The sequence below is a fragment of the Neohortaea acidophila genome (assembly GCF_010093505.1).
Source record: "Neohortaea acidophila strain CBS 113389 unplaced genomic scaffold BDY17scaffold_7, whole genome shotgun sequence".
In the NCBI taxonomy this organism is placed as follows: Eukaryota; Fungi; Ascomycota; class Dothideomycetes; order Mycosphaerellales; family Teratosphaeriaceae; genus Neohortaea; species Neohortaea acidophila.
The window spans coordinates 978,335-1,005,764 of record NW_022985516.1 but is presented as its reverse complement, the minus strand read 5'-3'; the positions used below and the strand labels follow the sequence as shown (position 1 = coordinate 1,005,764).

At 57.5% G+C, this 27,430-nt stretch overlaps 12 protein-coding genes across 12 annotated transcripts; 5 read left to right on the top strand and 7 right to left on the bottom strand.

Moving 5' to 3' along the window:
- Positions 1–172: 172 nt before the first annotated feature.
- On the bottom strand, positions 173–1,859 carry BDY17DRAFT_252482 (t-complex protein 1 subunit zeta; the record flags this gene model as incomplete). The annotated part of the gene is made up of 2 exons (XM_033731261.1): positions 173–408; positions 464–1,859. 2 exons carry the CDS (start codon positions 1,857–1,859, stop codon positions 173–175), a joined length of 1,632 nt encoding a protein of 543 aa, XP_033588605.1.
- A 210-nt stretch (positions 1,860–2,069) lies between these two features.
- BDY17DRAFT_300144 (uncharacterized protein) lies at positions 2,070–4,453 on the top strand. The gene is made up of 2 exons (XM_033734011.1): positions 2,070–3,539; positions 3,598–4,453. Exons 1-2 carry the CDS (start codon positions 2,244–2,246, stop codon positions 3,973–3,975), a joined length of 1,674 nt encoding a protein of 557 aa, XP_033588604.1. The 5' UTR covers positions 2,070–2,243; the 3' UTR covers positions 3,976–4,453.
- A 377-nt stretch (positions 4,454–4,830) lies between these two features.
- BDY17DRAFT_311629 (uncharacterized protein) lies at positions 4,831–6,506 on the top strand (the record flags this gene model as incomplete). Its single annotated transcript, XM_033735556.1, has 2 exons — positions 4,831–4,866; positions 4,920–6,506. 2 exons carry the CDS (start codon positions 4,831–4,833, stop codon positions 6,504–6,506), a joined length of 1,623 nt encoding a protein of 540 aa, XP_033588603.1.
- A 6-nt stretch (positions 6,507–6,512) lies between these two features.
- BDY17DRAFT_317663 (methyltransferase domain-containing protein) lies at positions 6,513–7,280 on the bottom strand (the record flags this gene model as incomplete). Its single annotated transcript, XM_033736123.1, has 1 exon — positions 6,513–7,280. One exon carries the CDS (start codon positions 7,278–7,280, stop codon positions 6,513–6,515), a length of 768 nt encoding a protein of 255 aa, XP_033588602.1.
- Positions 7,281–7,571: 291 nt separating this feature from the next.
- On the top strand, positions 7,572–8,792 carry BDY17DRAFT_253269 (uncharacterized protein; the record flags this gene model as incomplete). The annotated part of the gene is made up of 2 exons (XM_033731328.1): positions 7,572–8,334; positions 8,401–8,792. The coding sequence occupies 2 exons, from the start codon at positions 7,572–7,574 to the stop codon at positions 8,790–8,792; spliced, it is 1,155 nt and encodes a 384-aa protein (XP_033588601.1).
- Positions 8,793–8,975: 183 nt separating this feature from the next.
- Positions 8,976–10,347, bottom strand: BDY17DRAFT_176031 (uncharacterized protein). Its single transcript, XM_033729856.1, has 4 exons — positions 9,747–10,347; positions 9,355–9,682; positions 9,282–9,291; positions 8,976–9,214 (listed from the first exon to the last, which is right to left on the bottom strand). Exons 1-4 carry the CDS (start codon positions 9,935–9,937, stop codon positions 9,159–9,161), a joined length of 585 nt encoding a protein of 194 aa, XP_033588600.1. The 5' UTR covers positions 9,938–10,347; the 3' UTR covers positions 8,976–9,158.
- BDY17DRAFT_282828 (serine palmitoyl CoA transferase subunit LcbA) lies at positions 10,294–12,292 on the bottom strand. Its single transcript, XM_033732073.1, has 2 exons — positions 10,784–12,292; positions 10,294–10,718 (listed from the first exon to the last, which is right to left on the bottom strand). Exons 1-2 carry the CDS (start codon positions 12,140–12,142, stop codon positions 10,500–10,502), a joined length of 1,578 nt encoding a protein of 525 aa, XP_033588599.1. The 5' UTR covers positions 12,143–12,292; the 3' UTR covers positions 10,294–10,499.
- Positions 12,293–13,192: 900 nt separating this feature from the next.
- On the bottom strand, positions 13,193–14,394 carry BDY17DRAFT_325528 (uncharacterized protein; the record flags this gene model as incomplete). The annotated part of the gene is made up of 2 exons (XM_033737374.1): positions 13,193–14,260; positions 14,320–14,394. The coding sequence occupies 2 exons, from the start codon at positions 14,392–14,394 to the stop codon at positions 13,193–13,195; spliced, it is 1,143 nt and encodes a 380-aa protein (XP_033588598.1).
- Positions 14,395–16,155: 1,761 nt separating this feature from the next.
- Positions 16,156–18,592, top strand: BDY17DRAFT_252392 (putative peptidase family-domain-containing protein; the record flags this gene model as incomplete). The annotated part of the gene is made up of 2 exons (XM_033731253.1): positions 16,156–18,437; positions 18,496–18,592. 2 exons carry the CDS (start codon positions 16,156–16,158, stop codon positions 18,590–18,592), a joined length of 2,379 nt encoding a protein of 792 aa, XP_033588597.1.
- A 203-nt stretch (positions 18,593–18,795) lies between these two features.
- Positions 18,796–20,615, bottom strand: BDY17DRAFT_300133 (putative tyrosine decarboxylase). The gene is made up of 2 exons (XM_033734010.1): positions 19,451–20,615; positions 18,796–19,381 (listed from the first exon to the last, which is right to left on the bottom strand). The coding sequence occupies exons 1-2, from the start codon at positions 20,441–20,443 to the stop codon at positions 18,848–18,850; spliced, it is 1,527 nt and encodes a 508-aa protein (XP_033588596.1). The 5' UTR covers positions 20,444–20,615; the 3' UTR covers positions 18,796–18,847.
- Positions 20,616–22,649: 2,034 nt separating this feature from the next.
- On the top strand, positions 22,650–25,328 carry BDY17DRAFT_227483 (P-loop containing nucleoside triphosphate hydrolase protein; the record flags this gene model as incomplete). The annotated part of the gene is made up of 3 exons (XM_033730162.1): positions 22,650–24,590; positions 24,675–24,786; positions 24,853–25,328. Coding segments are annotated over 3 exons (2,529 nt in total), but the record flags the coding sequence as incomplete, so codon positions are not given.
- A 1,039-nt stretch (positions 25,329–26,367) lies between these two features.
- Positions 26,368–27,001, bottom strand: BDY17DRAFT_252937 (uncharacterized protein; the record flags this gene model as incomplete). The annotated part of the gene is made up of 2 exons (XM_033731298.1): positions 26,368–26,443; positions 26,502–27,001. The coding sequence occupies 2 exons, from the start codon at positions 26,999–27,001 to the stop codon at positions 26,368–26,370; spliced, it is 576 nt and encodes a 191-aa protein (XP_033588594.1).
- Between the last annotated feature and the right edge of the window lie 429 nt (positions 27,002–27,430).

The following is a 27,430-nucleotide window of genomic DNA, read 5'->3' as shown; positions in this document are numbered from 1 at the left end:
CGTAATTCACAGGAGAGGAGGTGATGGCATGGCGTATCCGACAGAGTCTAGAGGACGAGTAGTCTGATTGCTTTCAGACGTACACGCGTTCCCGTCGACTCTCTAGTCCCCTTCGCACATCCCGCCTCGTCTATAGCAGCACCGCTCATACCACTTCACCTTCACAGCCCCCTCACTCCCCCTCATCCGGCGCCCCGCCCGGCGGCCCCGATTTGCCCATCTGTCGCGCTTTCAACATCTCATCGCACAGCAGCAGATTCGACGCGATGCCCGTCGCGCTCGCAACGCCGTTGCGCAGCACGCGGAAACTGTCGTACACGCCCGTCTGCACGGGGTCCATGGCTTCGCCGAGTGTCAGGTCGAGGCCGGCGACGTTGCCTTCGGCGTGCTCGTCTTGAAGGTTGGCGACTGGGAAGATGGTCAGTGGGGACTGGGTTTACGGGGAAGGTGAGGTGAAACTTACGGCAATCTTGGATGTCGTGGCCCGAGTTTGCGGCTAGTGTTTTCGGGATGATGAGCAGGGCGTCTGCGAAGGCGAGGACGCCCCATTTCGCTTTGCCCTTGACCTGCTTGCTGAAATCGTCGGATTTCAGGCGCGCGGCGCAAGCGATTTGGAAGGCGCCGCCGCCTGGCACGACGCACTTGTCGACTATCATGTTGTACACGGAGCGCAGACCGTCGCGCACGGCATCCTTGATCTGCGTGATGGTGTGTGCGTTCGGGCCCTTGATGAGCAGCGTGACGGACTTGGGGTCCTTCACCTCTTCAATGAAGGTGTACTTCTCCTCGCCGAGCTGGTGCTCGTAGACGTGGCCGGCCCAGCCGAGGACATCGGGCGTGAGATCTTCGACACTGTTTTGCGCCGTGCCGCCACACATGAGTTGGAGACGCTCCATGTTTCTTCGCTTTGCTCGGCGCAGGGCGAAGATGCCGTTCTTCACCAGCACGTCGAGGGAGAGGGGGTCGATGCCTTTTTGGTTTACGATGACGAAGCTCTTCTTCCCGTCTGTCCCGCAGACCTCTTTCTTGAGCTCGACGATCTTGCGGAGCTTTTCGTCGACGAAGCGGCGTTCGCTCTCGACGAGCTTTTCTCGCTGCGACGCGGAGGAGTAGTAGAAACCGGAATTGATCTCGCTCTTTTCGTATTCCAGGCTGACGTTAAGGGTCAGGATATACGCGTTCTTGAGCTCCTTGGGCATGTCAGGGTGTCGGGCGCCGTGGTCGAGAGCAAGGCCCTTGATCAGTTGGGTGTCTGCGGCTGTTCGGTGTTGCATGGTCATAATCTCAATCATGTGGAGGTCGGGGATGGCAGGGGGTTGGTAGATGGTGAGGACGGCGTCGACGATCGAGGGAGTGAGTTGTTCGGCGAGGTTGGGGTTGATCTTGGTGGACAGTGACGTTCTGGCGACGGAGAGGAGGAGTTCCCGATCCACCTCTTTCTGCAATTTGAATTGATCGAGGAAGCGCAGAGATTCGTTCTTCGCCAGCTCATAACCATCGGTGATGACACGCGGATGCAGGCCTTCGGAGATGTAGCGGTCTGCTTGTTTCAACAGTTCGCCCACCATCAAGACGACAGAGGTTGTCCCATCTCCCGTGATCTCGTCTTGGGCGGTTGCTGCTCTCGCAATCATGACGGCCGTGGGATTTTGAATTTGCATCTCCTTCAACAACACACTGCCATCTTTGGTGAGTTTGATGGCACCCGCTCCGTCGACCAGCATCTTCAGCGTGCCCGTTGGGCCCAAGTTGGATGCGAGGACATCTTGCAGGCCCTCGCCGGCGGAGATGTTCACTCGCAGCGCCTCTCCTCGTCTTCTGCTCTCCGCCTTCGGATTGAGTAATTGTGCGGCGGACATCTTGTTGGTCTGCGTTTCCACGTGGGTTTCAGTGGCAGCAAAGCGTCTCGATTCCACGGGTCTGCTTCGTCGCGTGTTTCGCGTCGTCGCCCTCAAAATTTCATTGCTCGCCCACGTACAATTTTACGTAAGCAGGAAAAGAGGTCCAAGCTCCCACAGTCGCCGACTGCCGACCTCAAATTCTTTTGCTGCAGGATTGATTGATGGAAGGTTCAAACGGCACCAGCATCACCACCACCACCCGCACTATGCACTGCAGTCGTTGATCTGCTCGGTCATCGCTAACATCCTCACCGAGACACAGAGTCTCTCTCAATACCAGTCTCCCACAGAGGAGCGTGCACCTCTTCTTCACTGCTCACCACATCCTCTACCCCAGAAAAAATGTCAGGAATCGATTACCTCCTCCACGAGTCCTCGGTGGGCTACGCCGTCTTCGCCGTCAAGCTGCAGAGTGACACGGTCGGCGCGCGGCAGAAAGAGGTGCAAGATGCCCACACCGACCTCGCCCGTTTCGGGAAGATGGTGCAGCTCGTCTCCTTTGCACCCTTCCAAGGCGCCGCCCAGGCGCTGGAGAACGCCAATGAAGTCTCCGAGGGCATCATGAGCGACTACCTCCGCACCGTGCTCGAGTCCAACCTGCCCAAGACGGGAAAGAAGAAGGAAAAGAAGATCACGCTTGGTGTGGGCGATCGCGGGCTGGCGGGCAGCATCAAGGCCGAATTCCCTGGCGTGGAGTGCGAGACTGCAGACACCAGCGAGCTCGCCGGTGACCTGCTCCGTGGCCTCCGCTTGCATGCCGAGAAGCTCCTCAAGAACCTGCAGACTGGCGACATCAGCCGTGCGCAGCTCGGTCTCGGTCACGCGTACAGCCGTGCCAAGGTCAAGTTCTCGGTGCAGAAGAACGACAACCACATCATCCAGGCCATTGCTACCATTGACCACCTCGACAAGGCCGTCAACACCTTTTCCATGCGCGTGCGTGAGTGGTATGGCTGGCACTTTCCCGAACTCGTACGCATCGTCAGCGACAACCAGAAATATGCGCAATGTGCCCTCTTCATCGGCCACAAGACCTCTCTCTCCGAGGACAGCCTGCACGAACTGGCAGCGCTCGTCGATGATGATGCCAGCATTGCGCGCGCCATCATCGAGGCCGCCAAAGTGTCAATGGGTCAAGAGATTTCGGAAGAAGACATGCAGAACGTCATGCTCTTCGCCAAACGCACCGCCGACCTGGCCAAATACCGTCGCTCTCTGGGCAACTACCTGACGGCGAAGATGGGCATCGTAGCGCCCAACCTTGCCGCCCTCATCGGCGAGACCGTCGGCGCCAGACTCATCTCTCACGCTGGCTCCCTCACCAACCTCGCCAAGTACCCTGCCTCCACAGTGCAGATTCTCGGCGCGGAGAAGGCGCTGTTCCGCGCACTCAAGACGAAGGGCAACACGCCCAAGTATGGCCTGATCTACCACTCCTCCTTCATCGGCAAGGCGGCGCTGAAGAACAAAGGGCGCATCTCGCGCTTCTTGGCCAACAAGACGTCCATTGCCTCCCGTATCGACAATTTCAGCATGCAGCCTAGCCGCACATTTGGAGAGGCGTTGCGTGCGCAGGTCGACGAGCGACTGCGGTTCTACGCGGAGGGTGTGAATCCCACGAAGAATGAGGTTGCGATGGTGAGTTGATTTTTATTCTACTTTGCAATGACTACGTCGCTAACCGCCGCCGATACAGAAAGCAGCGATGGAAGCTTCTCTTGCAGCAATCAACGTGGACGACCCCACTCGCACAGGCGCAGACGAAGAAATCGATGCGCCTGGCGTCACGGACCAAGCCACGGAGAAGGCGCTCCGCGACAAGAAAAAGAAGGCGAAGCGCAGCGGCGAGGACATCGAGATGGGCGATGATGCCGACTCGAAGGCCGCGCGCAAGGCGGAGAAGAAGCGGCGAAAGGAGGCTGCTGCAGCGGCGCCTGCCGAGGAGGAGGAAGTGGTGGAGAAGAAGCTGAAGAAGGACAAGAAGGAGAAGAGGAAGTCGGAGACGCTGGCGGCGGGCGAGGTGCCGGCGGAGCAGGCCAAGCCGTCGAAGAAGAAGAGGAAGTCGGATGCTTAAGCGTCTTCTTCATGGTCATATGACTGACGGGTGGTGTCTGGCGTTCCGGAGGGGCATGAAGGGTGCGGGGTTGGGCTAGGGTGTTTTGCAAGTGTAGCATGGACTCGGTAGGGATGGCTGCGAGGGATCGTGGGTGTGTCTTGCGTTGGGCAAGATTAGTATACCAACACGATCCAAATCATTGCACCGAAACCACGCTTCATTGTACTCGGTAGCCACTTGCGGCATCTCGCATGCGGTTACGTACGAAGATGTGCCTACCACGCCTGCAGTTGGCGGGCGTCTGCAGCACGCCGCAACAAGCCAATGGCACGCGGCGGAAGCCACCACGGACGAATCCCCGCCATTCACCCTCGGGCGTTGTTAATTGATGACGAACAAGAATCGAGCAATAGGCAGCTCGTCACCATCGTCACGACCTTCCAAGTAGGCACACCAATCGCAAGCTTAGACAATCACATGCAATCCACGGGATATATCGAAAAGAGGCATGAGCGCGAGGTGATAGGAGCATCTACGTCAGCTTTGCCCGGTTTTTATTAAGGTTGCACGGCACGGCTTGGGGTTGGACGGGCTCGACGGGTCACGCGTGGGACGTGCGTGGAAACATTTCCACATGGCGGAAGCGCATGCGTTGTGCGTGGCGATGCGCAGATCTTTCGAGAAACTCGGCCTCAGTGTCTTCCTGCCTTACAAACCACCTACATATCTTGCTCCAGGGAGTAGGCAGCGTATGTCTCGTTGAGATTTCCTTGTCGACTTGAGTGTGTTGTGTATGCGAGGCGAGACGTCTTCCCACGCCCCCCCCTTTATTGAATGGCTCGGGCGTGCTAGGCGGATTGCCACGACGCCGATATGACGACTGATCGAGACGACGTGCTGAGTGTGGAGGTGAGTTGTGCTGGGATACAAGTGGCGCGTACATCTGCTAATCTGCCGCAAAGTCATGCATCTTCAACATCACGCTCGCCTTCCGCGATGCGTCCTCGCAATTGCAGGCCCTTAAAACCAGAAGCGGTGGCGGCGGCGTAGCAGAATGGAAAGCGCTCGAGGAAGCGACGGAGGAAGTGCCGCACGAACTCGAGGCGGAGAGGAAGCGAGCCATTGCACGGCTGGGCCAGTCGTTCGCTGTGGGCGATGACGCGGCCATTCTGGAATTACAGCAGATCGCTATGCTCGTTCAGACGGACGTGCTGGAGAGGTTGCAGAGTGCGATTGACGGGGCTGGCGAGGGCTCGGTGCGCACCGTCGCTGCTCTTGTCGATGCCGTGGAGCTGGCGAGAGATCGGACCATGTTGGCTTTGCTGGGGCTTAAGATGCGCCTGCGCGAGATGGGTTCGGGGAGTGATGGGGCTCGCACGGGGTCGACGACCAGTACTACGTCTCAGCTGCAGCTGGGAGATCCCCCCGCGAATGGCAACCTTTCAGACGGCGTCAGCACTACGGGTGGCGCGGAGAATGGGCAGACCACGGACGGGCTGCGACGACCTCATGGCACCTCTCTGATCAGCATGCTGCGGAGCAATACGTTGCGCAGCAGTAACGCCGGCGGCGACTCTCGGCAGAATCTCCTTCGAAGGTCTACGAACAATCCCTTCTCGCTTCTATCCAAGGACCGAAAAGCGTCCAACGACGAGGGCGACGAAAACGCCAGCGAAGCCCGGGCCCGCGCATCTTCACAATCGAGGGTTAGCGATGAGACGGTGCCATTCCCTGCTTTCAGCACTTCCGTCGCCTCTTCTGGCACCTCTCCGCAACTGACCCGCTCCGCATCCGTGCTCCAACGCGGTGCTGTCGTCGCAAACCCCCGGAACTCTGGCGCGACCGTCACCGTGCCTCCCAACCCGGCCAACAACTACCTAGGCTTCTGCAAAGGCGCCGCACGCCTGCAGTCCGGCGATCGACTAGCCATGCACAAGGCAAAAGAGTTCCCCGAAGGCCGCTCGCACCGCACCTCCTACTTCCTCACCTGCTCCAACTCCAAATGCGCCTTCGCCACGCACATGGACCTCAACACCATCTGGGATCGCGTGTGGACGCTCAACGACCTCGGCCTGAAGATCCGCTGGGCCTTCCTCGCCAAAAGCCACGTCTTGCAGACCAAAGTCAAAGACCAGAAGTACCGCTACAGCTGCCTCTTCTGCGTCTTTGCCGGCGTCGATGCGCCCGTCATCGAGGGCACGGACGCCTACCTTCGCCACATCAGCCAGCAGCACCGTGGCCGGGCGTTTGGGGACGTCACCTTGTACCGCACGGGGTGCATTAACGATCGCATCGCGGAGGACAGCGAGGAGTTCGACGTCAACTTCTTCCCGCTGACCGTCAGCGAGTACACGGAGCGCAGCAAGCGCGGCGAGGACTTGTCCGACGAAAATGTCATCGTGGGCCGCGTCGGAGATGATGCGAACGCTCCGGAAGCGACGGCATGCGATGAGCCGTGGTGTCAGGATCTGCCGGACTTCCAGTACGCGGATTCCTTTGAGCGCGGCATGCGAGACTACAGTCTCACGCCTTTTCAGTCGTACAGCTGAATGGAATCATCTGTCGCTCCAGATGCGAATGACGCACAACTTCTCCCACCCGGCTTTCCTCCCGCTCGATGCGACTTTCTCCACATTCCATCGAAGCATTGATGCATCTCGAGTCGGCCAGGCACGAACTTGCGCCATGACAATCTCGGGCTTGTTCTGTGCACAGAGCAGGATGTACGCCACGCCCCTCGCGCTGAGCGCGACATCGAGCTGAGCGAGGAGTCGATTGGTAATCTCCATGCCATCGATTCCTCCGTCCGTGGAAAGCGAGAGCAAATGCGAGTCGCGGGCGAAAGAGCCCCTTGCGTCAGCTGCGTCGTGCTCATCGTGCACGGGTAGTGAAGGCAGGCTTTCGGACGGGACGTAAGGCGGATTGAAAATCAGCACATCGACAGATCCAGGCTTGATAGCAGTCGTGAGATCGCCATTCACCGCATCGAGGAAAACTCCGCAGTCAGCGCGCGCGGATGCCGAAGCCGTCTGGACAGTCTGCCGAGTCGCCGCGCAAGCCACGGGATTGACATCTACACCCAGCGTGCCGACATTCCGACGCGCAAAAATTCGGCCTGCGTGCGCGGTGACAAAAGCTAGCACTACGCCAGAGCCGGGCCCGATTTCGACTACAAGGGGCGAGGTTGCATGCTGTGGGAATCGCCGTTGCAGAAATGCGGTCTCGGAGGCGGAGGAGAGGGTGTCGAGGAGTAGATATGAGTCCTCGGCCGGTTCGTACACTTGGTCATAGTTGACGTGGCTGGTGGAGGGAGTGGGGAGCATTGTGGGAGCGCGTGGGTTTCATGTGGCCATGACTAGTTTAGCGGGCGTTTGTGTCGAATTAATGACTTCTTGTCGTATGCTGTTGTCTATTCATGTTTGTTGCCATTGAATGCGAGTCTGGTGTCAAGAGATGCAAACGCGTTCGGGCGTTCGGGTGAGGTGGCAGAGCTCGGATGCGGCCGAAAGTTTTTCCTTGCAGTGACGTCTCTTTCATATGTCGAGCGTAACCACCGCCACTCTCCAAACAACATACCTCTCACACCTTACCACTCCCTCCTAGATCCTCCGAAAATGGTCCGCCACAAAAAAGACTTCCACGGCAAAGGCAAAAAACACACCATCGGCGCCCGCACTGATCGCGCAGATGGCTCCAGCACAAGTAACGGCCTCAAGAAACCCTCCTTCAAAGCCGCCGCCTGGGACCTCAACCACTGCGACGCAAAGCGCTGCTCAGGCAAACGCCTCATGCGCCTCGGCCTCATGCGCGAACTCCACGTCGGGCAAAAACACCCCGGCATCGTCGTAAGCCCGAAAGCCAAAACCCTCGTGAGTCCCGCGGACAGAGGAATTCTCGAACAATACGGCGCAGCGGTGGTAGAAGCTTCATGGAACCGAATTGAGGAAGTGCCGTTCGCGCGCATCGGGGGTCCGAACCCGCGCCTCCTGCCGTACCTTGTTGCTGCGAACCAGACGAATTACGGGCGGCCTTGGAGGCTGAATTGCGTGGAGGCGCTGGCGGCTACGTTTGCGATTTGTGGGCGGATGGAGTGGGCGGAGGAGATTTTGGCGAGTTTTTCGTATGGGCGCGCGTTTTTGGAGATTAATGCGGCGGTGTTGAGGAGGTATGCGGCTTGTAAGGATGAGGAGGAGGTGAAGAGGGCGGAGGAGGAGTGGTTGGCTAAGTTGGAGGATGAGTGGAAGGGGGATCGGGAGGAGAGGGAGGAGAACAAAGATGATGCGTGGCGGGGTGGGAATTTGAATCGAAGGGTGCTGGATGTGGAGGGGAGTGAGGATGAAGAAAGGGACGAGGATGACGAGGACAGTGATGCGAGCAGTATGGGTGGGATTCAACTCGGTGGACCCAGACCAGGCGAAATGCCTCCGTCAGACGACGAGGAAGGGGAGGAAGACGATCCATTCGGGCTACCGCCCTCCGACGATGAAGAAGAAATGGCGGAACTCAGGCGGAAAGTCCTGGCTTCCAAACCCTTCGCGAATCCCCAGCCTGTCCCCGACAACGACGACAGCCGCACAGCACCCGAGCGTATCCAACGACCCGTCGAGACGCACACAAATGGACATGCGGCTACCTTACCGGAAGACTCGGACGCCGAGTCTGGTTCGGACGTGGGTGGGATTGATGATGACGAGTTCGACAATATCATGAATGCGGCGCCCATCACGGACCGCACGGGCATCACGGCGGCGCAGCGGAAGCGGGCGATGGAGAAGGAGGGGAAGTTGAGTGCGACGTTTAGCAGGAACGTTCTCCAGGCCGCGCCGAGGAGGTGATAATGGGTGTAATCTGCTATGTGCCGACGACGATGATTCGCCGCATTCCCGCACCACGTGGGTTGCATGATGAAAACACCATGAGTGCTCCGATGAGCGTACTCCTTGTTCGGCATGCGCGCTTGGTGCCCTCTAGATCTTCGGGCATTCTGATAGCCCCCAGCGGCTGCTCCGGAGGTCGTTCTCCTCGAGTCCCCGAGGTAGATAGAAACCCGACGCACGTCGATATGGCGTCTTGCCCATTCTCAATCCTTTCTTTGAGGCATTGCAACCTGCACTCACGCATGTCGTGACCGCTTGTAGACCTGTTCTCGGATACTCCTAATCCGAACGCTCCGAGGATGGACAGCAAACAAACAGAGCATGCTAGATTTCTGGTGGAGGCTGTATCACGCCTCTTGCAACGTTGGAACCGAGAATCACTGTTCACAAGGGTTAGCATCTGCACTCGTGAAAGGCAACGGCACGGATGGAAGCAGCGTGACTCACCCAACCACGTCTGTAGCAACACACAGGTCAGCAAATGCTTCATAATAACGACATAGGACAGATTGCGACATACCAAAAACACAGCACCAATAATCCAAAACGCAAAAACCGCCAGCCAGCTCTGGCAAGTGCTATTCTGCTGCAACCACGCGAGGGTATTGAGATTCGCTCCATGGAACTGGTTATGAAAGACATAAGTCTGGCAATGGCTGCTGATGTCCGAAGCCGGGCCGAACAGCTGCAGCGCCGTCTCGACGATGCCGGTGATGTAGAGGGCGGTGAGGACGAAGGCGCCGATCATGACGACGCCGGGGAGCAGGCGGCGCTGGTAGATGAGGATGAGCATGGCGATGATGAAGAGGACGGTGAGGGAGCCGACGGTGATGCCGTAGGGGAGGATCCTGGTTGCTATTAGCTATTCAATTCTTTCTTAATTTGATTTTGAGAGGGAGGGAGTGAACTCACCATGGAATCCCAAAGCCCAACTGCTGCTGGTCGATCACGAACACGGCGAAGATGCCAATCAGCGTGCCGCCCGTCGCGAGCATGACGAGGATCCACGCGTTTAGTTGTTGGTCGGGCCAGTAGTAGTTTGAGCGTACAATCACCCGCTCTGTCTCGCGGATGGAGCGCGAGCGCACCGAGGAGCGCGCCATGCTGCTATGGTGGAATGTCGATGTTGTCCTTCTCTTTCGTCTCTTTCTCCCGTGTGCCGGACGGATGGGTGGACTGTTCGTTGCTCCGCTTCTGTGCGAGTTTTAAGGTCCGAGTCTGACGAAGAAGAGGCGAGTGATGCGTGTAGAAGAGGCGGTTCACAAGGTGACGAGGACTCGAGGCGGGGTGGCCGGGTTGCAACGATGAACGTCGCCTTGCAGCGCGTGCGTCGAGGTAGACAGGAAGAATGCGACAAACGCAAGAAGACGGATAGTACACACGTCCGACAAGAATCGACGGAGAATAAAGTGACAGAAGAACCGGAGAAAATGGGTGTTGGAAAATACTCCGAGCCTGATGGATGGGAAGCGTGAAGCTGGATGTGGGTCGCGGGGTTGGGTTGGAGGGAGTGGCTGGGTGTGGCTGGCGGGCGGATCTTCCATCACCAGCGAAGACCCTCGAATCGCCGGGCTGGTCAGGTCCATTAATGAATGAATTGAAATGTACAACGCTATCTAATGCTTCCCATGCCTTGCAATCCCACCCGGTCAAACAGATACACCCCTATGCAACGCGCTGCCATTTGCGGCTCTTCATGACCGTGGTAATGGCATGCCGGATGGTAATGCCCGCCTTCTCCGTCTCCTTCTTCGACAGCCCGCTCGTGACGCACACCTTCAGCGCTGGCGGCGGCTGCCATTCCTTCGACAGCTCGCGCGGACTGGCGCCGAGCGCGATGGGCATGGCTTTCAGTCGGGTGATGAGCACGCCGTTGAGGAGAGCCTAGGTTGTACGTTTTTGTTAGCGGACAAGTCCTTTCGGGAGAGGGATGGTGTGGTGCGACTCACCTCGTCCACGCAATCTTGCAGCAGGTTCTCTTGATCGAGAATCGAGAGTTTGCGCTCTTCCACCACCTGCTCCTTCAACACCAGCAGCATCACCGGGTTGTCTGGCGCACTGGTGCAGCGCACCCACTCACTCCGGGGATCCAATTGCGGCCACATGGTTCGAATGTTCTCCCGCAGTCCTTGGATGATGCCAGGTTGCTCTTGCAGCAGCGTCACCGTCTCACTCGCCGTCGTGGCTAGTAATGCAGGCAGCGCAGCGGAGAAGGTATACGCCGCAGCGCTGAGGCGTTGGTGCTCCACAATCTCCTCTGTGCCTGCGCAGAAGCCGCCACCAGACGACAGCGCGCCCGCCAGCCCGCCGATGATCATGTCGATGTTGACAGGGTCGACGTTCTGATGCTCGGTCACGCCCTTTCCGCTGCGGCCCAGAATGCCGTACGACCACGTCTCGTCCAGCAGGAGACGGAACTTGTACTTCAGCTTCAGCTCGATGAGAGCAGGTAGGTCCACCATATCGCCGACGTTTTCGAACAAGCCTTCGGTCACGATGAAGCGCCGCGTCAGAGGTTTGCCTCGTCCTTCTTTGACCACGCGCTGCAACACGCGCTCCAGATCCTTCATGTCGTTGTGCTCGTACCACCGCACGGTACTCCTGGAAATCTGCATGCCCTTGCGAATAGGGAAGTTGACCGCCTTGTCGGCAACAATGACATCGCCGCGCTTGCAAAACGCAGGAATCACGGAGCTGATGGTAGAGAAGCTCTGCGCATAAATAATCGCCGCCGGCAAACCGACGTGACTCGCAATGTCCGCCTCGCTCTTCATATGCACGTCCTGCGTACCGTAGAAGCCCGGCGGACTGCACGGCCCAACACCATATGTGCGCACAGTGTTGATCGCCTTCTGCGCCAGTTCCGGATGATTGGCGAAATTGTAATGATTATAACTCGCCAGATTCGTCACCGTCCGCCCATTCTGCAACTTGACTTTCGGCCCGGAGGGCCCAACAACGACCGGCCGCCGCTCATTCTCCACGCGCTCAAAGTCCGTCTCCTGCGTCGCGATGGGCTCGGGTGTCCAGTCCTCCACCAGCTCCTCAATCTCCTCCTCCGTCAGGTGCACGTGTTTGTTCTTCTTGGTGCTGTACGTCGGCGCGAGCAGGTAGCGGACGGCGAAGATGAAGAGGAAGAGCTCGACGAGGCTGCGGATGGGGTCGTTTTGGTAGGAGGAGCGGATGTAGCGGATCACGATGGCGGAGCCGGGGATGCGGTGGAAGGAGGCGACAACGGTGTCGATGAAGTGCAGGGCGGAGGTGGGCAGTTCCGTGCCGTGCAGGGTGGAGAGGTAGGTGGTGTTCATGGTGGGTGGTTGGTTTGCGGCCGGGACTCTGCTATCGTTGTCGCATTGCTGGGTGGTGTGTACATGTAGTTGGAGAGTTGCAGAGTCGAGGCGGAGGGTGATGGATGACAAGCACGGGTCTTGCCGGCTACGGAAGTGCGTTCTTCTGGTAGGGATCTACAATTCTTCGAAAGAGAGACACATTACTGAGGCACGGGTGCAAGTATTCGACTCGACGTCTGAGCAGTGATGTCGCATCTATCCGTACCGCCTACGATGTCATTGCTCATCAAATCATGCACTTTCTCATCAATAAAAGACAGCCTTCCCACGAACCCGGCCCACGACTTTCACCATCGAACATGCCGTCTTTGGCTTTTATTTAAACTCGCGGGAAGCCAGCCAGCTCCAAACTCTCCCCAAACTCAAACGCGAAACGTCGCGTACCCCACGGCGCGCCCGAAAAAAGCCGCGCTGCCTCACGAACAAGCAATCCAAGAGCAGATTGAAACGCAAAACTTGCATTGGTTCGCAGTGACATGACACCTCGCTAATCCCGTCTCATCTTTCTCCCCCTCCTCCTCTCATCAGCTTAAAAAGCAGCAAGTAAAAACAATTCCCCGCTTCGGGGGGAAGGGTAAAATTCAAGAAAAACGCGTCTGCAGCCAGCGCGCGCCGTGCACGAGCTAATCAAAAAGTTGGCCGGCCTTGCGCTGCTGTGGCGGGCTGAGTATATGATGATTCGGGGAAATGCACCCCTGTCCTCTTTGCTCGCTCGTAATCACCCCGCTGCCCCCGCTCGTCCAGCTGGCCCTTCTGCCCCGTTGGCTCATGCGCTGTCATGATGGCTGGCCTTGAATCACGCGGTGCGCGCCTCTTGCGCATGCCGCGAGCACGTCGAGAAGGTGCGAGGGCTCGTGCGCTGGCGCTGGGGCTCCGGAAAGGATGGATTCGACTTTGTGTCGCGTGCGGATGGGTGAAGGAGATGTAGCAATTGGAAGAAAAGCTCGTAAAGGTCATCAGAAACGCCGTAATGCCGTGCGAAAAGCGATATTCGTTTGAAGGGGTGTGTCATTGTGAAGAGACCAGCTCGCCGCCCAGTTCCATGCCCAGACCGTCCGTCCGTCCGTTCCGCGTGAGCACGGGACTGCTGGTCGGAGGCATGAGATTGTCGAAATTTAATTTTCGCCTGGCCTCTCTCGCTGCGGCGGGCGTCCTGCTGGCGATGGGTGTGCGGCTCCAGGATACCTGCGCGGGGCTGGGAGAGACGTTGACAAAGTCGGCAAAGTTGAAATTCGTGCCGGGCGTGTTTGGACCGAAGCCGAAGAAGGAACCGCCATTCATGCCGGGGGTCATGTGCGATGACGGGAGGGGTGTAGATTTGCAGGGTGGCGTGGAGGGAGGTTGCATTACGGCGGCTTTGCTAGTTCGCGGGTTGTCGACGGACGGCGAGGCGGCCAGGTAGAGAAGTAGATCCGCCCCTTCCTCGCCTTCCCTCGGCGTGCGTGACCAGGAGACGTTGTGTGTCTTTCGCATTCGTCGGTCGGGAGGGGGTGTCTGAGGCGGCGAGGATGTGATGCGGGTGGATGCGTTGATGCTGAAGCTGTGCACGGGAAGGTCGGAGTCGTCCTCTTCGCTGAACTCGGGTGACGGCGGATCGTCGGGAACGGTAGAGTGCTCGGAAACGAAGGACACTTGAGTAGGGTTGTTGGAAGGAAAGCGCGCATGTTTGGTGTGCACGATGGGAGAGGACTGGGAGAGGCCGTGGTTGGACTTCCAGCCCCCCTGTCTTCCTGCTGTCGTTCGGTTCCTGCGTCCGGTCATGGCTCCCGAGGATTGTAATCGCGGGATGTTGTCTCCTGACTTGGTCCTCTTACTGCCATAGCTGCTGCCGGAGCGCGGGAGCTCGTCGGAAAAGATGGGTGCGGTGAGAGGGGATGAGGCGGGGCCGGCGCTGGAGTGCACTCGGCTGGAGGTGGTGGAGGCGGTGTCGGAGATGGTGTCGTTGCTGGACGCCGCCCGCTTCCTCCTCACGCGCTCTTCGATCTTGGGCTCAATGGCATCCAAGCTCATGTGCTCCCAGCCATTCTGGATTTTGACGTTGGCGAGTGCAAGACGGTCTTGGAGGGCGCGAGTCATCTGGGTAGCAGAGGGATTAGCATCAGCATTACCCAGCCAATGGACGGAAGGAGATGTACCTTTGAGACATGAGCACGCCGCAACACCTTCATGGCCACCTCAGCCGGGTCGTCGAGCTGATGCGTAGCCGCCATGATTGGGAAAGGAGCGGTCGCCAGACAAAATGGGATGATGTGTGGTCGGAGAGCACGGCGGCAGCGTCAGGCCAGGGTGTGGTGTGCAGGGGTCCAGCAGGGTGTGGAAAGTAGAGAGGAAGAAGGGTCTCAGCAGATCGCAGATCGTAAGGCGGCGGCGGTAGGTGGTGTGTTTGAAGGGTGGGAGTGAAATGGGCGAGTTAGGTTAGGATTGCGGGTTGCACAAGGGCGAGCTTCTCTCTCGCCTTCTCTCGCCAGTACTGGTGGATCAGCGATCGTACCCGCTTGCCGCCGTCCAGCCGCGGCGCCCCAAGCGTCTGCTGTGCAGCTGGCTCGACCACCAATTGCGTGCCCGCTGCACTGCGAGTCAGCGCCAGGTTTCTCCCTGTCGTTTCCAAGTCTAGCGGAGGTGTTGGCTCTATCGCATTGGCAGATGCAAGCGCTCAATGGATCATAGATGTCTTGATTATGACCTTGACTCAATATCTATGAAGCTGTGCCGAGGTGGTTGGGATGAATGTCGTGTGCTGGTCCAGACTCTCGGCTCGACATATCCGCCTCCTCTCTCGCCCCAATGCCGCATGGCACTGGAATTCTCCGACCAGCAAAGATCTTGAAGCGATGCAGCCATGCACTCCTGGATCATTCGCTGGGCAAGCGACCAGCACGGCAACGCACCGGACCGCCCACTAGCCCTCTCGACTCCAGAATTGCTCGCCTTGCCGCCCGTAGTTCGGCACTGCTGGGAACTGCCGCTTGGCATCGATCACTATGTGCTTTGCCTCGAAGCGAGATTGGCGCAGGGGCAATTCTTTTCTTTCAGCAATACTACAGTATATCGCTCACCCCTTCAGTCAGAGTTTGATGTAGAGCCTGAGGCCGCAGTCCTTGGCAGATAGTCAGCACCAGGCTGACTGCAATGATTTGAGAAAGATAAGGTAGACATGGGAGAAAAGTTTATCACGTGCAAACCATGGCAGATGGTCGTCCGGTCCGGGTTAGGCCCTGCTTCATCCAGTCAATGCCGTCATGTGCGGGACAGAACGTTGAGATTTCGTGCTGGTTGGCTACTGGCCACCCCACGCCGCGCGATACACCACCGCCTGGCATGACAGGGACCAGGACAGATGCTCGCCGTGCCAAGCTGCAGCTGACGACGGAATGGAGAGGTCGTCCAGCTATTTTCGTGGCAAGCTTCCGGAGCACCTCGCAAGCTCCGAAGTGCAGGCAGGTCTAACTGCTTTGTGCATCCCACTCAACAGATCTCTCCTCCCAAACTCGTCCATGATCTGAGACACTGCGCAATCCAGGATTTCCCTCCCTCCCAACCAACCTGAACCCTTCCCCTTCCGTCTCCCTCTTGCCTGCTTTTGATTTCTGGTCGAGCCGGATTTGATAGTCCCCGTTTGCTCGCATCCTCCCCCGGTCGCTACTGCCTCTCTTTTCTTTCCCGCGCTTCCTTGCCTCCAGTTCCCCCATTGAAACCCCGGCATTCGTTTCACCTTGCCGCACCTCTACCTTAAATCCTCCGACTCGACCGACCTTTCCCGCCAAAGGAAGTGACACGGGCTTTTTGTGGCAACGGCGCACATCTCAGCCCCACCCACCATCATCGTCACAACCACCGCCATCACCACCATCTCTTTGTTCTCCACCTCGCATCCTCCCACTCCGCATCGCCGCCGTTTCCACCCATCCTCCCTCACCGTCCCCACCACCTCCACCACCCTCTTGCAGGACCATCGCGCGGAGTGAGTGGTGATGCCTTCCTTCCTCAAGGACCTCAGCATTCGCCGACGCTCGAAAGCTTCCTTTCAAACCCCCGAGAGCGGTCCATCATCCGGCAACTCCAGCAATGATGGCGAGGTCGCCGAGACTCCGCAGAACCGCAACAAATCCTCCTCCACCCTCAGCTCGTGGTTCGACAGACAATCTCCCGCCACCACCCTCTCCTCCAACAAGACCAGCCGATCGAGCAGCAATCTCGCCGGCATGAATGGCGCAGGCACCAAGACACCCCCACCCGTCCCCCTCAACTCGCGCCCGGGCCTGCGCACCAGCCCCAGCAGCAGATACAGCATCGTTGGCATGCCCAGTCAAAATGGCGATGGTACTCCACGCCCTACACCTGCCACCTCTCCCTTTGCGCCCAGAATCCTCTCGGTCTCTGATGGCTCTTGGGTGCATCAGAAAGTTCTCTTGCTCTTTGGCCAATGCGCCGACCCTCAGTTTCCGATTGACGGCAGCTTGACCCTCTACCATCACGGCGACCACTTCCCGCCCACTCAATGGCCAGTGTGCGATTCGCATTTCAAGGCGCTCGTCTACCTGCAACCCGGCCCCAACCGTTTGCGACTCGAATTCTTCTCCCCCAAACTCTCCAACCCGAACGGACAGATGCATGCCCACTCCTCGTGGATCAACATCAACTTCCTTCCCCTCATCGCTTCCCCACCTTTGCAATTGTGCATTCTCGTCGCCAAAGACTCCCCCGAAACCTACGATGCCGTGCCAGAGAGAGTTCAGAAAGAAGGCAACGGCCTGGCAACAGCGGTGCGCAAGTTCCGCATGGCCGCTTATCTGTGGCAAGCTTTTACGGCCGAGCAAATGAATCGCAACGGCTTTGGCAGAAGAAGCTATCGCTATGAGGAGGAATGGCAACCGGGAACGTTGACATGGAAGGACATCGAGAGCGGAAAGATGCGCAACGAGGCCAAGATCCACGTCGTGCGAATGCCGCAGACGGTCGCGGAGATACAAGACCTGGACATCGCACAACAGTACGACTCCGCGAAGAGGAAGGGGCAGCTGTTTGACATTGCCAAAGACGCGGTGCGTGCCTATTTTGGACCACGACCCGGTCAGCCGCAGTACGTCAGCTGCATGTTCCTCGATACACACTGGGACAAGAAGGTCGGCACAATCCGAGGCCATGCTGCTCTGGGCGGAGGGGACGAGAGCATCAAGCTGGCCATATTCGGCTCGCATTGCTTGCAGTCCTATCCCGCGCACATTGAAGAGGTCGTCCCTGCATTTTCCGACTGCACGCGAACCGATACGAACCATGTCGCCAACGACTGCAACGAATCTGGCAGCAACTGGGAGGCGGCGAACATCGGCATCGGGGCGCATCTCCACGAAAATGGCCACTTGTTTGGCTGCCCGCATCAAGAATCCGGCCTCATGTTACGAGACTACACGAGACTCAACCGCACATTCACGTGTCGAGAGCCGTACTCCACCAGGACAAAGCAACAAGGACAGCGATTGTGCCTACCCAAAGACGAGTGCACATGGCATCGATTAGACGTGTTGCGCTTCCGGTTCCACCCCTGTTTCGTGCTTCCCAGCGATTCCTCGACCGCAAACATCGACGCGAGCGTACAAGTGTGGAGCGTGGAGAGCGGCGCAGTCCTCATCACAGCCGCCAGCGGCGTCGCTTGGGTCGAGCTGTACCCCGAAGGAGACACCGAGTGCCATCATTGGATCGAGTACTTCGAAGAAAGCGGATCTCCCTCTGGCGCACCGCGACAGGTCACGCTGGGCGAGAAGGAGCTGAAAGAGACCCTACCCGAAGGCAAGCGCAAGAAGAAGCTCAAGATAAAGGTTTTCTCCTGCGGCGGCGCCGAGCACGAAGTCGAAGACCTCGCCAAGCTCACCAGCAAGGAAAGCAACGTCAAGCTCCCCGACGGCCGCACCGGCTTCAAGGGCGCGAAGCTCGGCTTCTCCGGCACGGATGGCTCTAAGCCCTCGCAAGCCATGCTGCTGACGAGCATGAACAAGCCCATGATGTTGCTCTCCGTCCGCGTATACCACGGCCGTAGCGTGGACGGAATCGAGTTCTTCTACGAAGAAGGTCGCAGCGAGCTGTTTGGCAACCGGGGAGGGAAGCCGGGCGGGAGCGATTTCGCGCTCGACCGTATGAAGGCCGAGACGATCATCGGGTTCTACGTGCGCGCGGGCGCGTGGATTGATGCCGTGCAGATTCTGACGAGTACCGGGCGGCGCAGCGAGGTGTTTGGTAATGCCACTGGTGGATCGGGGTGAGTTTCTGGCCTTCGTTGTTGCATCGCAAGCTGTTCTGAAGCTAACGTGCGGCAGTCACACTCTTATCCCTCCTCGCGGATACAGCATTGCGGGCATCTACGGCACTTGTGGACAATGGGTCGATGGCTTGGGACTAATCATCACTCGGTAATAGAAGGGACAGCGGCGCTCTTTTGGGACATGGTTGGCGGAAGCCAGCCTGGCATTTGCGGATGCGACGAGGGAATTCTTCGCAATGGGGTGTCGTATCAGGGTAATAACATGCGATGACGAGAGTAATGAGTAGGAAAAGACACGGGCACGTGAAAAGTCGGGTATGAGGCCGACGGGTTTCCCATACGGTTAGATGGAAGCATTCACCTTAATACCGCATAATGGCTTCGCATGAGGCATTATTTCCCCGAATTCACCACTCGCCCTTCGCCACCTCTGTCAACACATCCACCACCACTTTCAAATCCCTCTCCACATCCACCATCCAACTCGCCACCGCAAACCTCGCCGCCGCCTGCCCTTCCCACACCGTCCCCGAGACATAAAGCCGCCGCAAAGCATTTAACCGCTTCACGAGCCCGGCATTCAACTCCGCGTCTCGCGCGCGGAAAAGCACGATGATGTAAATCTCACCCTCCGCCATTCCGCGCGGGAGTAATTCGTACTCCGCGCTGGACCCGATGTAGCGTGCTATCGCGCGCGCAAGCCGGATTTGGCGCTGCAGCATGCTGCTGTACCCTTCGCGGCCGTAGGCTGAGAGGGTGGCGTAGACGGGGAGCGCGCGGAAGCGGCGGGAGTTTTCGATGCCGAGGTTTAGGGGGGAGGGGATTTGGTGGGCTGTTGTTGCTGTTGTGCTTGGGATGTTGAGGTAGGTTGCGTTGGGGTTTTGGAAGATGTGCGTTCCTAGGGCTAGGTGGCGGGAGAGGAAGATGCCGCAGTCGTATGGCTGAAGTATAGAACATTAGGAGATGGGTGTAGCGTAGTGCAGGGGAAGGTGAAGAGTGAAATGACTTACCACGTTCAGTAGCTTGTGGGCATCGCCTGCAATGGAGTCGGCGAGCTCCAAGCCTGCTACGCCTTCCAGGATTTTGCTGAACTCTTCTCCTTGTGGAAGCGCTCGAGCAAGAAGGCCAAACGCAGCATCAACGTGTAGCCAAGCGCCATGCTTGTCGCACAGCTGTCGAAGTCGCTGCATATCTGCGCCAGTGGTCGCGAACAATCCGGTATTGACCTCACCACAAGACACCGCTATTATATATGCGGTGCGCGGCAGCTGGAGAGCAGCTTCTAGCGTTGCCCAATCGATTTTATGTCGTGGAGTTGGAATGCCGACGTCCTGGACGCTTGCTCTGCCCAAGCCAACGATGGACGCTGCCTTGCGCAACGAAGAGTGCGGCACAGTCGTAAGAACACGAACCTCGCCCACCCCAGCGGCTCGCATTGCTCCTGCAATTCCGAGCTCCGCGACGCTGGCATCTGCCGATGCTGCGGCCCTTTGCAGAACAAACTCACGCCCGCACGCTAGGCCTAGCACATTACTCGCCGTAGCTCCAGTCGAGAAGATGCGATGGGGCCATTGCTCCGGTTGCAAAGCCAGTAGTTCACACACCATGCTCAACGCGCGGTCGTCGACATCGGTAGCTACCGTATCGTTCGGAAGGTGGACTTGCGGACTTTGGTCGGCTTGTGTGGCGATGTTGTCGCCGAGGACTGCCGCTGGAGTCGTGCCTCCTGTCACGAAGCCGTAGTAGTAAGGTGATTGGCTCTGCCTGTTGAAGCCTGGGACCAAGTCTTCATAGAGGTGTCGTCGCGCCTCTGCGAGTCCAATGCCTTTGCTCGGCAGCGTCTGGATGAGTTTGGAGCGAGCATTGTGAAGTTGTTCTGGGGATGGCAGTATGTCGGCGGCAAACGTGGAAGGGTCTGCGTCCATTACGGAGATTTGACATATGAAAGGAATAGAGCGAATGGAAGAAGGTGAAGATGAAAATAAATGTCTCACAGGAGTCATGCGCGCCCTACGTGGTGGACCAGCGGGCTTGACAGCGCGGCCGACGAGACTACGGGCATCTCGGGTGCACGCGCACGATAGTGTTGTGTCGATTGGAATCGATGCTATAGAGGAGCACAGGCTATAAGAATGATGATAAGGCGTAAGTATCAATATCTGCGTAGGCTCAGAGAGTGTACGGAGGTGGATGCCTGATGGGCACATGGAGGTCACGTTACTCAGAGGTCGGAGCGTGTTTTAGCGCCAACCTTAATCCACTGCTTGGCGCGTCCGCCTGGACTTCACGGATACACAACCACTTCAGTGTCAACTACAAGTCTCCCACCGGAACCTGCGATGGATTGTCTCGAAGCTATGGTCGTCCAAGATGACACGCAATAATCTGGCTGACCACTTGTCGTGGCTGCTCCAGACCAAGGCGACCATCCCATCCGCGGAAAACGACCTCCCACCAGCCTCGGACTCGTTCTCCTCCACCATCCCGTCGCAATGGAATGCCCCGGCCCATGATGAGCAGATAATACCTCCGGCGCCCCGAACGATCGAACCTAGTGTTTCTGAGCAGACGCCTCCGGCAGAGAGGCAAGAGATGGCGAAGTTACGCATAGCACCTGGCTCGATGGGAAAGACCAATCTGGTCTCATTGGGGTTACCGCTGGCCAATACTACGCCTTCTCGCGTACCGGATACCTCACAGTTCGGACGAAAGCCAGATAAGCCATTCTTGGCGGCCACGAAGACTGCTCCAAGCGCGGCTCCGAAGCAACCAAGCAACGCACCTTCGTTTCCCAGCAATGTAGAGATCATGGATCTTACAGAGCTCTCTGGCCAGGCCGACAACGCTGGAGGTGCGAGGGGCCGCAAACGGAAAAGCTCGGACATGGCCGGAGATTATGCGGAACAAGATCCTGCGCCACACTCGCTCAGCAAGCGTCCATCCACGAATCTCGCCAATCGAGCGGCATCCCGCATCTCGCAGCAGAGCTTCACCGCAATCGACGAGATCATGGACGAGTCTACAACAGAGCCACCGCCTCCGTACTCGACCATTGCTCCCCGGCCAAATACTCAGAAGCCACGAACACCGCTTCCTGGACTGAGCAAGAAGTCAGGTCCACCGACGGCTCCTGCGGTCCCAGCTGCCAGAGACCAGCCAATGGTCCCCGACTCGGACGGTTTCGATGATGATAGCATTGTCAACTTCTCTGGTGCACGGTCAAGGATGGACCGTGGCTCGGTCTGCCCTGCATCATCACCCATTAAGCCAAACGTGGAACAACGAAGGACAGATCCCGCGGTGGAGACATTCCCCATAGGCAATGGGACCCGTCAGCTTGAGCCAGCCAACGACAAGCCTGCCTCCCTGGGATCGCAGGGGGCGAATGAGTCTACGGCAATGCGGCAGCATCCTTCTCCTGCGCCACAGATTAACGATATGCGATCAACACCCGCGACCACAACATCTGGGGAGCTTTCGGAAGATGCCGCCATCCTGGAGCGAATCTTCCAGTTGAGCAAGGCTCAACACGACAGACTTAGCGCCGAGCTAGATGCGACCTACGAACAAGCAGTGACTGCCGCCACTGATGAGATTGAAGCCGGTGGAGGGGCGGATGAACTACTTCAAGAAGTCGATCGCATCGGTGAGAAACAAAAGGCTCTCAAGTCACTTCTGGCCAAACATGAAGACTTCAAGGTGCTTAGTGGGGAGAAGAAGGTCTTGTCAGAGGCCTTGAGACAAGCTATCCGCAGTCGTCAACCCCACCACGATGCATCTGCCGCCAGCCGGGCATGCAAAGAGAAGATGATGCAGCTGGAAGTGGAATGTCTTGGGTTTCTCGACGTTTGCCGATCTGAGGTTGACTGTTTTCTCGAGGAAGAGAGCGAGAAGGAAAGCAGGCAACGAGCCAAAGTTGTTGCGATTCAGTCAACCCAGCTTCCAATTCTGCCTCATGGCGGAAGAGATGCAGCTATCCCCAGCTCAAGCCGGATTGCGCAGACCCAAATGGCCAAAGCCGATATACCACTCTTTGACGACAGACCCCGCCAGTCGAAGGAAGTGGGTCACGGCAACGATACACCCAACTTCGAGACCTACTTTTCGCCGAGTCGCCGGCAGCGTAACAGCGAGCCGAGAAACGGCAAAGGTCTGGTTCGGTTTGAGGAGAAGAGCAATCACAATGCAATGCTAGATGATGCTTTTGGAGACTTCGACGACACCGAAACCTCTATCGAGAGCAACCATCTGTTCAGCAACAGAATGGGTACCCCGCCCCCCCGAAGCTTTGATCATGGAGAAGACGACTATGGCCTTGATGATGATGACGATATCATCGAGCTCGCAGAGGACGTCGAGAACCGTGGTTCGACACGGCACACACCACAGTCCAGCAACCTTCGCCCGGTCTTCACCGAAATAGCCATCAACTCCAAGCTTGCACCCTTAGGATCGAGCGGCAAAAAGACGAAGAAGACACCGAAGAAGACAGAGGATCCAGATATGGAGAGGCTGTTCAATTTCCGCTGGTCCGACGATGTGAAGGAGACTCTGAAACGCAGGTTCCGTCTGCGCGGCTTCCGCGAAAACCAGCTGCAAGCCATTAACGCCACTCTTGCGGGCAAAGACGCATTCGTTCTCATGCCCACCGGCGGCGGCAAGTCCTTGTGTTATCAATTGCCCTCCCTCATCCGGAGCGGCAAGACATCTGGCGTCACGGTGGTTATATCGCCGTTGCTGAGTTTAATGCAAGATCAAGTCCAGCATCTGCAGGAACTGGAAATCCAGGCCTTTCTGTTCAACGGCGACACGCCCACCGGAGAGCGAAATGGCATCATGAACGCCATGCAAGAGCGGAATGTGGAAGATTACATGCAACTTCTCTACGTGACTCCGGAGATGTTGGGCAAGAGTGCGTCGATGATACACAACTTTGAGCGGCTGCATCGTCGGGGCAAGCTGGCGCGCATTGTCATCGATGAGGCTCATTGCGTGAGTCAGTGGGGCCACGATTTCCGTCCGGACTACAAGCAACTTGGGGAAGTACGGAAGAAGTTTCCCAACGTGCCCGTCATGGCGCTCACGGCCACTGCTACGGAGAATGTCAAAGTCGACACAATCCACAACTTGGGCATGGATGGGTGCGAAGTCTTTACGCAGAGCTTCAACCGGCCGAACCTGTACTATGAAGTTCTTCCCAAGCCAAAGGGCAAGGGCGACGTTGAGGCCATCGCAAACCTGATCAAAGACAAGCACGTCAACCAAACTGGCATTGTGTATTGTCTGTCAAGGAAGAACTGCGAAGATATGGCGGAAGCTCTGAAGGAGCGGTACAAGATCAAGGCAGAACACTACCACGCCGGGCTGGACACCAAGATTAAAGCCGAGGTTCAGAGGAAGTGGCAGGCGGGCAAGTATCATGTCATTGTTGCGACAATTGCATTTGGCATGGGTATCGATAAGTCTGACGTTCGCTACGTGATCCATCATTCCATGCCGAAGAGCCTGGAGGGTTACTATCAGGAGACCGGGCGAGCCGGTCGCGACCAAAAACCCTCCCACTGCTACTTGCTCTATGGATACCACGATGCAGGTCGCATTCGCACGATGATTGAGAAGAACGAGAATTCCAGTTGGGAGCAACGACAGAGGCAGTATGACATGCTTCGCAACGTGGTTCAATTTTGCGAGAACAAGAGCGATTGCCGCCGCGTCCAAGTCCTGGGATACTTCAATGAGCGTTTCCACAAAGACGACTGCGAGGGACAATGTGACAATTGCACCTCGGGCTCCCATTTCGAGACCGTCGACTTCACACAATACGCAGAGCAGGCCATCCGGCTGGTGAGCGCGATCCACCAGGACAAGGTGACGCTCCCTTATTGTATCGATGTCTATCGAGGGATGTCCAAATCGAGGATCAAAGCCAGTGGCCACGAGGATCTTCCGGATTACGGTGCGGGAAAGGACCTTGATCGAGGAGATGTTGAACGGCTGTTTATTCGCCTTTTCGGTGAAGAAGCTTTGGAAGAAGAGAACGTCGTCAACAAAATGGGCTTCGCCAACCAATACGTCAAGCTAGGCCAGAATTTCGAAAAGTTTGGCAAAGGCAGACAGCGCCTGTACATGGATATCCAATCCAGGGCAGTGGTCGGAAGAGCGGCGGCAGCTCCACGCAAGAAGCGTACCAAGAAAGATGAGACGGCAGAGACGGCAGAACCTGCTGGCCGCAAGAAGAAGGCGGCGAATGCCTCGAAGAAGACTGCGCCAGCCCTCCCGCTGTCTACCAACGTCTCTTCGCCGCTGCAGTTCGAGACTGCTCGGCAACAAGGCAAGAAGGCGAGCCGTGGCCAGCTTCACACGAACGGATACAGTCGCGACGATTTTGTTGTGTCCGATCCCGTGGACGAAGACTATTTGGACGCGGACGAGGACGATGATGATTTCAGCGACGCATTCGAGCCAATCCGCATAGCGAAACAGCCACGCCGCGAGCGCGTGCGAGAAATGGGGCCGCCAATCACCACCGACGAGAAGATGGCGAACCTCAACGACATGCATCGCATAGTCGTGGACAATTTTCTGGTAGAAGCGAGGAAGATCGCAAAGAGCATCGCGATTGACAAGAGTCTGAGAACCGTCCCGTTCACGGACACTTTGCTGCGCATCATGGCCATCGACTTCACGGAAACAGAGGAGGACATGCTGCGCATCCCTGGCATTGACGCCGAAAGAGTCAAATTGTATGGCAAACGCTTCATCCCCCTGATCAAGAAGGTTCACCGCACCTACAACGAGATGATGGGCATCGAAATGGAAGAACCGAACCCAGACGCCCGCAACGTCATCGATCTCGTCAGCGATGATGACGAAGACGACGACGATGAATACGGCAGCATTGTGGAATCTGATCTCGAAGAGGCCGAAGCCGGTGGCGGCGAGGCGAGCGTGTACTTTGGCAATCCCGCGGGCCGCCAGGCCTTCCATCAACGCTTCGAGCACAACTCTCAACCACCGCCGGCGGCGAAGAAGAAGGGATATGCGAAGGCTCCCAACAAAAAGGCGAAGAATTACAGGGCGGTTGGGAGTGCGGGCAATTTCAAGCGCGCTGGTGGTGGTGGTGGGTCGCGGTATGCTTCTAACTCGCGCGCGGGACCATCTGGTGTTTCGAAGAGGCCGGGGGGCAAGGGTGGGGGTGCTAAACGAACGAGTGGTGGTTCACGGCCGAGTGCTGCCGGGAGATCTGGAGGAGGTGGAGCGGGTGGTATCATGATGATGCCTACGTGAGTAGAGCTTGAGGATCCGGGTTGGCTCGTCACTGCCGCGAGTTACAGATCGAGCACGAATAGCTTGCGAGCGGCCGAGAGCGAGGAAGCTTGAAGCTCGATTCAGGGGGGTCCGGCAGGCTACGAAATAACGGTAGACTCATACAGCAGCTGGTAATGGGGAGGCTTCACCCGTCCCAATACCTCACATATCATTTAGTCCTCCGCCCTCGTCCTGTGGAGTCGCAAACTTTTGAACATTGACATGTCGCGGAGATGCGCCATCTAGGCAGCCAACGTCGAGCGCCAGACAAAGTGCCGAATTCTTCCGTCAGTCGGCGGTCAAAGGTATAATTTGGCTTCTCTCGGTGCAATAATCGCCGGAGCCGTTGGCCAGAGGTCGTCAACTCCCGAGAGTTGAATGCTGAAATGGCGGAGAGGCGGCCATTCAGGCAGCAAAGCTTGAGCGCGGCCCAAGTGCCGAGTGATGCCCGTCTGCTTGCCGGGCAAAGGTACAATTTGGCACATCTCGGTCCAGCGAAGTTCCTCGATGGTGGACCCACGAGTTGCCAAATTTCGAGAATGGATGTCACGGAGATGCGCCAGTTGGGCCATGAGCGGATGTCCCGCGGATCGCTGATGAGGTCGGCCTTGATCCGTTCTCAGTCATCTTTGGAATCCGCCTGATAGACATCAACGCCAAACATCTTCTTCACAACCCACGAATGGCCCGCAACGCTAGACCAAGGAGATTAGCATGACATCTACAGATCAATAGCAAATAGGAACAACTCACGAAATCGGACCCCCCCTCCACAAAGGCAGCACATCCCCCCTTCCCTTCCTCCTCCTCTCCAACCCGGCCAACAAAGTCCCCTCATTAAAAGCCCTTACATCCGCACCCCTCAACGCCCCAGTTCCAACATCAGCAGCCAGCGCCCACAACCCCACCGCATCCAACGCACTCTTCCACCCACCCACTTCCCTCGCAAGCCCCACAATCTCCCCACAAGAGTAATCCCTCTTCTCCTCTACCTTCACACCCTCGAGCAGCGTTTCCGTCACGCGGACGGACGGGACGTGGATGTTGAGGGAGAAGAAGGTGGTGTTGGAGAGCCAGAGGTGGCGGCCTAGAGCTATGGCTAGGGCGACGGGGAAGTCGAGACCGAGGGCTAGGTTGCCGGAGAGGGAGTCTTGGAGGCGGATGGTTTGGGTGTCTGGGTGGGGGGAGCGGTTGGAGTAGAAGGAGAGGAGGCGGTGGAAGGGGGGTGTTGGGGGGGTTGTTGAGGTTGACATTTTTGGAGGATGATGGAGGTTATGTAGATGGGGGCATTAGGGTTGTGGAATGAGTGAATGTGTTAGATTGCAATGGGGACCGCATGAGATGAGGTCGTGATGATGTCGTTGATACAGCCTGATATCTGCGTAATTTTAATCACGCCGTGCTCATTTGTGCGCAAACGACCTCTACCGTCTTCCACGTCTCCAATCTTCGACGCGCATCATTCCTCACAAGGATGCAACGCGCCATGTTGAACGGGCAAGGGAAGAAGAATTGGGAAACCACTCGTCCATTACTGCGACTATCTACTCGCACTCTGAAAACAGCTCGTCTCGCGAAAAAGCAAAGCTACACATACCCGTTTGATCTACGCTCCATAACACATGCATCAACAGCAGAGTAGATGTCACCGAGCACTCAAAGGTAAGCACTGGCGACAGGAG